The 13131-nt window shown below is 49.5% G+C and overlaps 1 protein-coding gene across 2 annotated transcripts; it reads left to right on the top strand.

Moving 5' to 3' along the window:
* The first annotated feature begins 3895 nt into the window (after positions 1–3895).
* Positions 3896–11152, top strand: ZBTB45 (zinc finger and BTB domain containing 45). 2 transcript variants are annotated; one of them, XM_081836724.1, is made up of 3 exons: positions 3896–4254; positions 6238–7895; positions 9312–11152. In XM_081836724.1, the coding sequence occupies exons 2-3, from the start codon at positions 6332–6334 to the stop codon at positions 9872–9874; spliced, it is 2127 nt and encodes a 708-aa protein (XP_081692850.1). In that variant the 5' UTR covers positions 3896–4254; positions 6238–6331; the 3' UTR covers positions 9875–11152. The 2 variants fall into 2 exon arrangements, with proteins under 2 accessions (XP_081692850.1, XP_081692851.1); XM_081836725.1 differs by lacking the exon at positions 3896–4254 and adding an exon at positions 4370–4598.
* The last annotated feature ends 1979 nt before the right edge of the window (positions 11153–13131 follow it).

Genomic DNA, 13131 nt, shown 5'->3' with positions numbered 1-13131 from the left:
TGGACAAATGTCGCTACTCCCCTACCTTTTCCATGCATCCGGCCTTCTATTCCTCCATGACTTACCCATGAGAATGGCAGGAAAGAACTGCATTTAGGTGTGTGTGCTTTATATAGTGTGTACACAACCCAAACCTGGCAAGGATCCCCACAATAAAAGCACTTGTCAGAATGATTTCCCCCAAGCAAAAACGGTTATTGTGGCCCCAAACCACCCTTAGAATTGGGATGATCAGCCAGGAGACTGAAGGAACCTTGCTTCAAGGCTGATTGGCTTGATTCAGTAGTAAATATATAAAACTTGTCTTCTCTTGTCCATTTTTTTAAATTGCATGGGGATGTTTATCCTAAAGCTATAGAGCAAAGAACATGCTTTAGGGTTTAACCACTTTTAAGCATTTTGGGGCATGCAGGGGGAACACTGGCCAAAAGCCAGGAGGATAACAGAAGCCCAAGGAAAAGATACAGCATGTTTGGGAGAACTAGCCAAGCCTGCAACGCTCATCTTTACCACCCACAAACGCAACCCCATTAAGATCTTAATGTTCCATTTCACTCTGAGATTTTGCTTGAGGTTTTCTTCATGCCTCTGGATTCTTAGCCTGTTGCGCTGTAGAAACGAAGAGCCTCCACTCAGGAATGTAGGTCAGGCGTGCTATACAAGACAAACAGTCTTGTGTGTTTGATTCCCCTGGCGGTCCATACTGAATGGGATGGGGCCGGGCACAAAGGCAGTTCTATCATTTACCTTGGGAAGACAAGAATGATTTGCGCGCTGGCTCCGGGCAGCTTGGGAACAGAGCCCAGTCATATCAGGGGAAGGGTGCTCAGATTCAGTTTTGAGGCCAGAGGCAATCCAAGATTACAAGTTACAAGGATTAAATTATTGTTTCAGTAGAAGCAGCCAGTAAAAATAAAGGCATTCACTTGGTGGCAGAAGTGAAGGCTCCAGGAGGGATTAAGCTAGCTGATTTATTTGCCTTCCCTCCCACTCATGGTGCATGCTGCTGTCTGCATCGTCGCAGAGAGTATGAAAGCATCACACACACACACACACACACACTTTTTCTGTTTTACACTTTAGAATATTCATTTAAACAACCTTAAAATGACTTCCCTTCTTCTCTTTCCATGGTTCATTTTGCATATTATAAACCCCTGCATATTTTACATAAGCTAAACCATTCAGTATTCCATTATTACACCCATCAAAACTTGTTTAGACTTGTTTACAACCCCCCCCATATATTTAATTAACATCTTCCAATATTCTTTTGAGGTATGTTCTTCTTGTTCTCTTATTCTATATGTTAGGTCCGCAAGCTGCGCATATTCTATCAGTTTAAGCTGCCATTCTTCTTTAGTTGGGACCTTGCTCGTTTTCCAAAGGCATCCCTTATTATAGGAGCCTCCATCTTACCCCAAAACATGCTTGGATATTTTTTTGCAGCGCTTGTTCCAAAGAATAGCAAGGCTGGGTTGTTGTCAGGATTCCACAACCAGCAGAGGGCCCACCACGCCAACTCATTTTATATAAAGAATCCAAGAAAGGTGATGGTTATTTAATTGATAGAGTGCCATCAGAGTACCAGAGGACAGGATTCTTTCCTCCTCCAGATTGGGAGGCTACCTGAGGGTGTAGTGCCGGAGTCCCCACTCCCCACCAAAAAATGCTGGAGCCAGCACTGTTCGGGTTTTCTTCTTTCTCACACCAGCATCTGCAGAGTGTGTAAGCCAGGCGTCTTCTTTCTATGAGTTTGGCAGCAATGAGGGCGGAAGTAGGCTAGAAAAGGAACTAGTGCCAATGCCCAATTAGTGCCTCAGACAGCTTTTGTTTGCTGGAGGCCTGAGAATGAACAGGGCATGGAAGCAGCTATTGCAGGAGAGCAGCGGGGGTAGGAATGGGCAAGGGTCATAGCAGAAAAACATAGGTTCAAAGCAGGACATAGCCTGCAATTATCACACCACTGCGGCTGCCCTTATTACGTCACACATCAAAGGGTGGAGAGATTTAGTACTGGGTAAAATAGGACAAAATGCAACCAGGAGATGTCAAAGGCGAAGTCAAAAGGCCACTTAAAATTGTGTCACATGTTGCACCGACTTCTCTCGTTTCCTGTAAAAAGGAAGAGGTCTTATTCAGTTCAATAACCACCTATCTCTGTACCAGATGACTTTAAAATTCCAGAAAGCAAGCAAGGTCTCTCACTTCTGTCCCCTGTATGATGAAAGCAAGTAGCATTAATAGTAATCTAATTCATAACTTATTTGTAATGTGTGATTTATACTGTATGGTTTATACTCATTGAAATTAATGGAGATGACAAATTAGGTCCATCAATTTTAAGGGACCTACTCTAAGTAGAACTTAGTTGAAGCCAGCCCACTGTTCTTTTTCTTCCTCTTCCCCATTATAATTATAAATGCCCTGAAAATGAGCTGAATTTTAGGGCAACAATGATTGGACCAGTACAGCTACAAACAAACAAACAAACAAACCAGGATGTCCTGCTCTTTGTAATGTAAATTTTACATAGTGTAAAATTGTTAAAAGGTGGTGGGTAGTTTTTTAGACGTAACTGCATGCAAGTTAAATAAGCTGAAAGCTTCTACCTGCCGTTGAGTGCTGGGTTGGGGCTGGCTGGGAGGTCTAAGTCGTCCATTTAAGTATCCTGGCTTTGCTGCAACCTAGGTTGTGTTTTGTACTTAGTGTATTTGGCTGGAAAATAATCCAAACCACTCGACTACATTACAAGGTTGTTGTAAATGTGTCTTAGCCTCAACCTGATTAGGAACTTGCAATATTGACACTGGGCTAGATTGCCATCAATCTCCTAGGAGCTCCTTTCTCCTAACTTCAGTTTCCCCAGCATATAACATGGGGGTGCTTGGAATTTGCATCTGGTGGGTTAATTTCTAAAATTGTTAGAAAACGCCACCAAATGCATGCATTCCACACATTTAAGTGTCCAGGGTTAAAAAGAGCAGAAGCGTTTCTCTTGACTACTACCTTGCTACAGTAGCACCCAATCGGAGCTAATGAATGTAAAAATCTTGCTTGGAAGGGATACGCTAACGCTGCTCCGGAAGACATAGTCTTCGAGGAGAACCCGGAAATTGTCTAAAAAACAATGATGCCCCTCTATATTTCTCCCCCTTATTTGCTACGGATTTGACCGGCGAACACATAGACTTTTAAAAAGGAGAAGAGTGATACTTCCCCTGCTTGACAGCAGGACTTCCGGAATACTTTTTGACTCCCTTTTTACTCTTTGCTAGCGGGCTGGAAACGGCATCGATCTGCCCGCAAGTAAAATAAGTCAGAATCCGAGACTCCACACTGTTTCCAGCTCACTGCGTGGGGAGGGAATGTGGCAGACAGTGACTTTACAACAACCCTGCAGTGTAGTCTCGTTATCACGAGATTGTGTGTATGATATGTGCGCCTATAGCAACATCACCCTGCACCCCCCCCCAGGTCGGCCACGGTGAGAAGGGGCCGCCGGCTTGACCCAGCCGGGCTCTCCTTCTGTTCTTAGTGGTCAGCGGTGGCCTGAGCTGCCGGCCCTCCAACCTGGCCAGGGATCCCCGCGCCGCCTTCGCTGGACCGCAGGCCCACTGCGCGCTATCCCGAGTTTCAGGGGATTGCCAACGGGTAGGGCACGGAAGTGCGGAAAGTACGGGCAGAGAGATCGCCGCGCCGCTTTCCGTTCTCTTCCTTTCTGCGTCTACGCTGGGCTTCCGCCAGGCGGAGCACCGCCGCTCCCCTTGCGCACCCCCGAATGAGCGCAGCCAAGCCTAGGTACTCAAAACCGTAGGATTGCAGAACGTAACACTAATGTCTCGCAACAAATGAAACTTGGATCTGTAGAAAACGCAACCTGAAAAATGAGACGTTGCACATGCTTTTGTAAACCAATAAATCTTTAATGAAAATATATTTAAAATCAAATCGTAGGATTGCAGAGTTGGAAGGGACCCCCGACGGCCATCTAGCCCAACCCCCTGCAATGCAAGAACATGCAGGTGGATTGAACCCCACCGTTATCAGCCATTGAGTTCAATCGGCTTTCTTGCAGAAGCGCTGTGCTTTTCCCCGCAGCCACAGAGCGCGTGTGCCTCTAGTTTTTCTCTCTCTATGGGCGGCGCGGAAGCGGTGGGAGGAAAGGGACGTGCGCGGAAGGAGGCCGCGGGGAGGGAAGCCGGGAAGCAGCGGAGGCGGCACGGCCAGTCCTGGCGGGAGACCGAGACGCAGGTGAGAGGGGCCCCGCCTCCAACCCGGGCGCGAGCCACGCCCACCTGGCCTTTGCCCCGCCCCTCCCTCCCTCCGCTCCCAAGTATCCTGTGCCTCGTTCGGCGCCCAGGTAGCGGACGGGAGCCTGGACTCCTGGGTCTGATCCGAATAGGAGAGCCCGGATTTTGGGGCAGGTGGAAAGGCAGGACTCAGGGCGCACGAGGAAGGCGAGGGCGCCTCTGAGCATGGACAGAGCGCATTTCGCCACCTATTAACCTTTGCACACCTGGAGGGAGGCGGGGCTTCTGCATGTGCTGCGTTCTGGCCGGATTTGAAGCCCAGCAGCTCCCGATTTCTTTCCTCGGGTGGGTGGGGAGAATTCATTGCTGCTGGTGGAGCTATCCGGGTGTCAAAGCTCCTGGGCTCAGAGGTGTTTTGTTGCCCTGGGAAATGATTCCCGGTGAAAGGAGGGTGGAGGCGCCCAGCTGCAGCTGCCAGAGAAAAGCATTCTCTTCCTGTCGAGTCAGGACCTTTTAACTGGGTCCCAGACCCCCTGGATCCATTCCCCTGCCTATCATTGGGAGCTCCTGGTGGTCGGATGCACAACACTTAGTTGTATCTCTCTTTCTGTGTAGGATCAAGTGGTTTATCTCCCTGTTTCTCAAAAGAGAAAAAAAATAGTAGAGGTGCAGTCATTTTAATTTATTTTTTTTCCCATGGATTCTCCTCCATTAGAGAAATTTGGAAGGCAATCTGGCTGTCTTGTTATGTCAGCCACTCTCCCACTCTGCAGCACCTGAAACCAGCTGTACCTTCTATTACAATTTCTGCTCTGCCTTTTTGGTGAAACGCTGCTTTAAAACCCCGGCGCATCTCACTTTTGTAAAATAGCTCTGCGCATGAATCTGTAACATTCTTGTTACCTGCTATTTCAAAACAAACTGCATTGCGTATTGACACTGACTTACTTGATCAAACTATCAAATCCACCACTTGTTTGGATGGCTTGCTCCACTGGTCCCAGGTGTGTTGCTGGTTGGGGTGCATTTCCCTGAGCTCCTTAGAGGGCAGCCTGGGTTATACGCACTCCGTGTCCTAGTGTGTGCTGTTGCTATTTTGCCCCAGGCTTTCCCCATTCTCTGTGGCAGACCTCAAGTTGTGGGATTCTTTTCCCACAGAGGTGCGCCTGGCTTGTTCAATGTACAGCTGTCACCAAATACCAAAGTCCTTTGACGCCTCAAATAGGTGTTTTCAGGGCCCACCCTTCTGAATTAAATACGTTTACACTGTTTGTTTTTTTAATAATTTTTTAATTTGGTTTTACAAGTTCATTCACACAAATAATGTTATTACAAATATTAGAATTTTGCACAAGATTCTTCTGAATCCCAAAACTTCCCTCCTCCCCTCCACAGGTTCTTAAATAACTTTTTAACTGCATATAACAATTCCATCTAATTTGCCATCCTCCATTATATCCAAAGTCTATGTATCATTGCAGGAGTTATTTAAAGCCTGCTAAAGTTCAAGTGTTTACTGTGGTCTTTCTGATTTTCCCGGTTAATCTTGCCATCTCAGCGTCATTCAATAATTTCTTCTGTCAGTCCGCCCTAGTAGGTATCTTGTCGTCTTTCCATCTCTGGGCAAGCACCATTCTTGCAGCTGTCGTAGCGTACATAAATGGTCTTTTCAGTTTTTTGGGTATCTCTGCACCTACAATTCCTAATAGAAAGGCTTCTGGTTTTTTAACAAAGGTTATTTTAAACATTTTTTTCAATTCATTGTATATCATTTCCCAGAATTCCTTTATCACTTTGCAGTTCCACCATATAGGATAAAAGGTGCCTTCCTTTTCCTTACACTCCCAACAAACATTTGAACTATACATTTTTGCTAATTTATTTTGGGTTAAATACCAGCAAGCGTGTACACTGGGGTTTTTTTAATTCTGGGGGAGGGCAGGTAATAACAACAATTCATAATAATGTTGTGTTTCTGTTTCAGGCTTTGTACGAGAAGAGTCTGCTGTTTGACTGTCCCGCGTGGGATGCACGCAGCTCCTCGGAAGGATCTCCATCTCCGGCTACCCCGGTGAGGGATGCGGGACAGCATGGCTGAAGCCGTCCATTACATCCACCTCCAGAACTTCAGCAAGTCCCTCCTGGAGACGCTGAACGGGCAGCGCCTGGGCGGGCATTTCTGCGACGTGACAGTGCACATCCAGGAGGCCACGCTGCGTGCTCACCGCTGTGTCTTGGCCGCCGGCAGCCCCTTCTTCCATGACAAGCTGCTGCTGGGCTACTCGGAGATTGAGGTCCCGCCTGTGGTCCCCAGCCAGGTGGTCCGCCAGCTGGTGGAGTTCATGTACAGCGGCTCCCTGGTGGTGGCCCAGTCAGAAGCGCTGCAGATCCTCACGGCTGCCTCCATCCTGCAGATCAAGACGGTCATTGACGAATGCACTCAGATCATCTCTCAAAGCCGCAGCCCCAAGCCTCCCACTGCCCCGCCAACAGTGCCCCTCTCCCTTCCCAGGGTCCTCCCGGCAAAGCCCCAAGAACAGCCGCCCAAGGAGGCCCTTGGCAGCATCTCGCGGACCGGGGACCTCGACGCTTCCCACCTGGAGCCCCCCAAACTGCTCTGCGCTTCGGAGGTGCGCTACAAGCTGCGTGACCTCCTCTCCTCCTCCCAGCACAGGGAGGCGAGGGGGGCAGCCTGCGAGGGGGGCATAAGCGATGGGGAAGCGGGGGGCCCGTACATCCACCCCGCCGAGGCCACACCCAGCTGCCACAGCCGCAAGCAGCGCCAGCCGGTGAGGCTTCAGCTGTCCGAGACGATGCCTGTCATCATCAAGGACGAGGAGGAGGGTGTTGGTGGGGAAGGCCGGGAGGGGGTGGTGGTGGAAGAAAGGGAGGCCAAGCTTAGCTGCTTCCCTGAGTGTGGCGGGAGCGGAAGTTTCCCTGCCGGCTTCAGCGACGAGGCGGAAGCAAAGGATTCTGGGAGTGCCGGCGGGGCCGGCAGGAAGGAGAGCCTCCACTTGGATTACGCCACTGCCGAGGGCCAGGACTTCTTTGGGAACCAGGATGTATTTTCGGAGTCCTTCATCCCATCCTGGCAGGGGGAGGAAAGCGGCGAAGAGGCGGCAGCTTCCGCCGCGCGGGACAGGGAGAAGTTCCACTCAGACTGCAGCTTGGAGGCTTCCAACCTGAGGAGCTTGGCGGGAGAGTTCAAACAGGACTTGGGCGGGCCCTCTGGCGCCGCCGCAGCCTTCCCGCCCCGCAGCAATAGCGGCAGCGGGGGCTTGACTTTTGTCTCCTCTCTGGGCATCCAACGGGAGCTCAAGGCGGAGGTCAGCAGCGCCAGCACGGCCACCAGCACCACCAGCATCTTCCAGTTCCACATGCCCCAGCCGGCTGCGGTGGCTCAGGGCTTTTACAGTATCCAGACGCAGCCGCCGCCGCAGCAGCAGCAAGACGCCGGTGCCAGCAACATGGTGCAGCTCAGCCCCGGTGCCATGGTCACAGGTCCCCTGCATGGCGCTGGAGAGCAGCAGAGCCAACAGCCTGGCCCCTCGCGCTGCTCAGAGCCCTCCTACCAGTGTAGCCACTGCCAGAAAACCTTCAGTTCCCGCAAAAACTACACCAAGCACATGTTCATCCATTCTGGTAATGGGCACCATGAGGTGGGGCTTCCTGGGAGGGTGTTGCTGGGGGTACGGTGGGGGCGAGGAACCCTTTTTCATCTAGAGGGGAGTATTCCCTTCCAGGAGAAACCTTCAACGGGTTGGTTGGTTGGTTGGGCCAGAGACCACTGTGAGTGGAGCCATGAATGCAAATTGCACTTTGTACAGTAGGTTAGCTTGTACACACACCTGGCCCTCTCTGTTCTCCACCTAGGGCAAGCCAGAGGCAGTAGGATTCAAAGACACATGCCAAGCCCAAGGTTGCAGAAATACAATATTCAGGGGAACAGCCTTAAGGAGGGAGGCAGCCTCTTCCTGCCCAAAAGCTCAGAGAGGACTGAGTAGGCTCAGTGACCACGGAACACTAACTGTTGGGAGTCTGGGATAAGTAGAAAATGGGAAGGTGCGTCACTGGAATCCTGAACAGCAGCCATCCATTCTGCAACATTTTGTTGCAGGCCTGGCTTGCAATATCTATGTACCCAAGAGAGATAAATACAGACCTACACTTAGATGCCAGGTATAAATTCAAAGTGAGGCCAGCTTACAATGTTTGGGCAATTTGATTCAATAATAATAATAATAATAATAATAATAATAATAATAATAATAATTTATTTCTTGTATCCTGCCCATCTGACCTGATTGTCCCAGCCACTCTGGGAGGATTCCAACATAATACATAAGATACACAACAGAACATCACATATTAAAATCTTCCAGATACAGGCACGGCTGGATTTAGGTTTGATGAGGCCCTAAGCTACTGAAGTTAAAGGGGCCCTTTATATGTCCAGCTGTCCTTTGTTAACAACAAATTGTCACTGTTTTTTGTGTTGAATATTTGCTATATGGTAAGTTATGGACCTAGTAGTTATCTAAAGCCATTTGCCCCTGTTGCTGTATGTAGATATTATTCGTTATTTTATCATATTTTGGAAATGTACATCCAGGTGTTTTTTCTTTTAAATTTTTTTGGGGGCCCCAAGAGAGTGGGGCCCTAAGCTATAGCTTGTTTAGCTTATATGTAAATCCAGCACTGGGCTGCCTTCAGATGTCTTCTAAGTCAGATAGTTGTTCATTTCCTTGACATTTGACCGGAGGGCATTCCACAGGGCATGCCACCGTCGAGAAGGCCATCTGCCTGGTTCCCTGTAACTTCACTTCTTGCAATGAGGGAACTGCCAAAGGCCCTCGATGCTGGACCTCGGGGTCCTGGCTGAACGATGGGGGTGGAGACACTCCTTCAGGTATATCAGGACCAAAGCCGTTTAGGGCATCATCCCCTAAGGAGGGATGTCCCCCTTGGTCCAGCGCCACGGGACAGTTTCTGGGTTCCAGCATTGGGGGTTCTGTGTCCTCTCGGCTGACCCGCTGTGCTTTTCCCTCCCCGCGACAGGCGAGAAGCCCCACCAGTGCAGCATCTGCTGGCGCTCCTTCTCCCTGCGGGACTACCTGCTTAAGCACATGGTGACGCACACGGGGGTCCGGGCCTTCCAGTGCTCCATCTGCTGCAAGCGCTTCACCCAGAAGAGCTCGCTCAACGTCCACATGCGCACACACCGCCCAGAGCGCTTCCAGTGCTGCATCTGCAACAAGTACTTCTCCCACCGCACGCTGCTGGAGCGCCACATGACCACCCACACCGCCTGGAAGGGCGGGCAGACCGACGCCCCTGGAGCCATTGGGGTGGCCGCGGCTGCCGCCGACTGGAAAGAGAAGCCGAGCATCGCCACTGCCGCCTCCTCTGCCGCCGAGGGGACTATTGCTGTCACCGCCGCGGCGTGGAAAGCGGGGGAACCGTCCGCTGAGACGGCCATTGCTGTGTGGAAAGCGGGGGATCCGGTCCCTGGGGAAGGCAGTATGGGGGCCTGGAAAGGGGAAGCGTCTGGCGAAGGACCGGCTGCGGCCTGGAAAGGGGACCCGGCTTCAGAGGCAGCCATGCAGCCTCACACAGCCTAAGGCTTTTTCTCCCCAGGCTCCGTTTATGAATTTTTCTTTTGTCCAGCAGTTGTTGTTGACTGTGGCTCCAGCATCTTGAGAACTAAAAAGGCTGTCCAACATAGGATGTAGCTTTCTCCTACTGACAGGGGCAGCCATGTGCACGAGCCAGGCTGTGAATTTTCAAGGGGAGAGTCTCAGCGTCGTCGTTGCATCATTAGGCCGCAGCGTCGACTGCCTGTAAAGGTTGCTGGTGGCAGGAACATGGCTGAATTTGCACTGGTGCTGTCCATGCCATTCCTGGCCTGTAGCTCAGTGGCAGAGCCCATCCTTAGCATGAAAGGAAGGGCAGAGCTCCAATTGCTGGCAACTCCAGCCACAAAGAGCAGAACTGGGAAAGACCTTTGCCAATGAGTAGACCAGGGATGGGAAAACCTGTGGTCCTCCAGGTGTTGGAACTCGCAGCGACTAACAGTCCCAGCCAGGACGTCCTTTGGTCAGGGATGATGGGAGGTGGGAGAATAGATTTTGCTATTATGGGCAGATTAGTTGCAATTAGGGATGATGGAAGTTGGGAGTCCCGCAACACCTTTGGAGTGCCACAGGTTCCCTGTCCCTGGGGTATATTGTACTGGGCTCATTGGGCCGGTGATGTGATTTAGTGCAAGGCTGCTTAAGAAGAGGAGGAGGAGTTTGGATTTGATATCCTGCTTTATCACTACCCTAAGGAGTCTCAAAGCAGTTAACATTCTCCTTTCCCTTCCTCCCCCACAACAAACACTCTGTGAGGTGAGTGAGGCTGAGAGACTTCAGAGAAGTGTGACTAGCCCAAGGTCACCCAGCAGCTGCATGTGGAGGAGCAGGGAAGCGAACCTGGTTCACCAGATTATGAGTTCACTGCTCTTAACCACTACACCACGCTGGCTTAACAGCTCAATATTTAGCCCCAATAGCTAAATGCCTGTGGTCAAAGGCAGGATGCCAGGGAATGCCAGCAAAAGAAGCCTTGCTTGTGAGCATCCCAGAGGCATTTGGCTGGTGGCAGCAGAAAGGTAGATGCTAGATGGATCACTGGCCTGATCCAACTTGGCTGTTCTTATAAAAAGATCAGCCACAATAAATGAGAAACACAATTTTTATTTTTATTTTTGTTTGGTTATGCCATGCTTATAGCTTATACTCTTACTGTCTTGCATTTCCAAAGCAGTTGGGTTCTGGGGCTGTTTTATTTGTAATGGATCAACTTATCCAAGCTGTTTCTCTCCTTTATAGGAAATAAAGCAGTGTGTGTGTGTGTGTCTGTGTATATTTCTCAAGGTGGTGGAACTTTGGATGAGATGGTTGAAGAGGGAGCCTAGCTCAGTGGCTGCAGATGATTCCTGGTTCAGCCCCTGGCATCTCTGTGGAGGCAGGAGGCGGGGAATCAGATAATAAGTGATGGGAAAGTCCTATCTCTGTCTGAGACCCTGGATAGCCAGAGTAGACCACATTGGGCACGGTGGACAAAGAGTCTGAGCTGGGGTCAGGCAGTTTCCTGTGTCCATAGAATCACAGCCTCATTCTCAGTGGAGGCTGGTTCATTCGGGCAAACAGGGCACTGCCCCACCAGCCTCAGCCAGCTCCCATGTGCCTGCCTTCTTACTTACAGCTAGTGGTACAGGCTATTGCCTTCATCCTCCTGAGGCCACATTCACACTATAGGTTTAAAGCACTATGATAACACCATGGCTCCCCCCTCTAAGAATCCAGGAAACTGCAGTTTGTTACAGGTTGCTGAGAGTTGTCATTGGCCTCTCAACTTGCGTCAACTGCAGCCTTCGTAGTCCATGATCTAGGGTGATAGCAGCTACAGTCCAAGGAAAAAAATATATATTTGGAAGGCCACAGGTTTCCCACCTCTGGATTTAAGTGTTTTCCTGGTAGCCACAGGTGACAAGGGATTGCATTGCAGGTGAGTGGGTGGGCTGGAAGGTAGAGAAGACCTCCCTCCTCTGCACTTAGTATAGAAATCAAGCAGGATTCCAGAAAAAGGACTGCCACCGCCCTGCCCTGCATCGAAATGTAGTGGGATGCTAGAAGAGCTCTCTGCCACTCCTCTGGACAACTCTCTGCAATGTAGTTATTTCTCTTTTCTGGACTGGTAACTTTTGTGGGCTTATTTACAAGGTTGGAGTAGTTCTTGCCCGATCCTTAGTCTGGTCCTCCAGTTATTTGCTTAGCCTATGCAAATTAAACCCCAGTTATCTAAAAGCTGTTCCAGAGTGAATGTATACTACTACTATTATTTCCCTGGAGGACATACAGTATCTACTGGAGGGAAGCTGCTGTCTGCTATTCCTTTGGACACCAGGATGGGTCTGTTTGTATGAGGTAGGTTTCTCCTTCCTTGCCTTTACAAAATTTGCCACCACTGAGAATAGTGGCTTGCTTAACATTGCCTAGTGAGCTCAGGGCAGAACCATGATTGGTACCAGTGCTTGCCATACATTGCAGCGCCTTGTATCTAAAAGATCAGGCTATTCAACAGCTGAAGCTAACAGAGCTAGCACCTGTTCCTTGAAAACGTCCATAGAAATTTAGTAGATGGTCTTGGTATAAGCCAGATGGGCAGGGTATTATTATTATTATGTGATTCATACCTGCTTTATAAAAGCACAAAAAATGGGCCATATCTCCCTTGGTGGGAATGAGATCTGCCTATCTCAGCACCATGTTTCCTCTGTCTATTGTAAGTATGGTTGCCCAGTGTTAAATGTTCGGAAGAAGTCAGAAGCCCAAGGTAGTACAGTGGTACCTCGGGTTAAGAACTTAATTCATTCTGGAGGTCTGTTCTTAACCTGAAGCACCACTTTAGCTAATGGGGCCTCCTGCTGCAGTTGCATGATTTCTGTTCTCATCCTGAAGCAAGGTTCTTAACCCGAGGTACTATTTCTGGCTTAGTGGAGTCTGTAACCTGAAGCGTATGTAACCTGAAGCGTATGTAACCTGAGGTACCACTGTATAAGTTCCTCTTCTACGTTTATTTAACACTTGTCAGTGACAACAGCTCACTCATAGGAAAACAAGAACTGAACTGACTGGACAACACAATAATATACCAAGCAAGAACTGACCATTGACAGTTGACAGTTGAAAGTGCATGCGCTTACTTGCCATTAGAATGTTCGTCTACCAATGCTTATACGATTGGTTAGAACAAGCCTTGTAACATAAAATGTGTTAAACTCATTACATAACACTCCTCCCCTGAACATCATAACAAAAGGAACAAACAGTCA

Source organism: Podarcis erhardii (genome assembly GCF_964252035.2).
Source record: "Podarcis erhardii genome assembly, chromosome: 13".
In the NCBI taxonomy this organism is placed as follows: Eukaryota; Metazoa; Chordata; class Lepidosauria; order Squamata; family Lacertidae; genus Podarcis; species Podarcis erhardii.
Note: the sequence above shows the minus strand (reverse complement) of the source record. Positions and strands in the feature narration are given on the sequence as shown.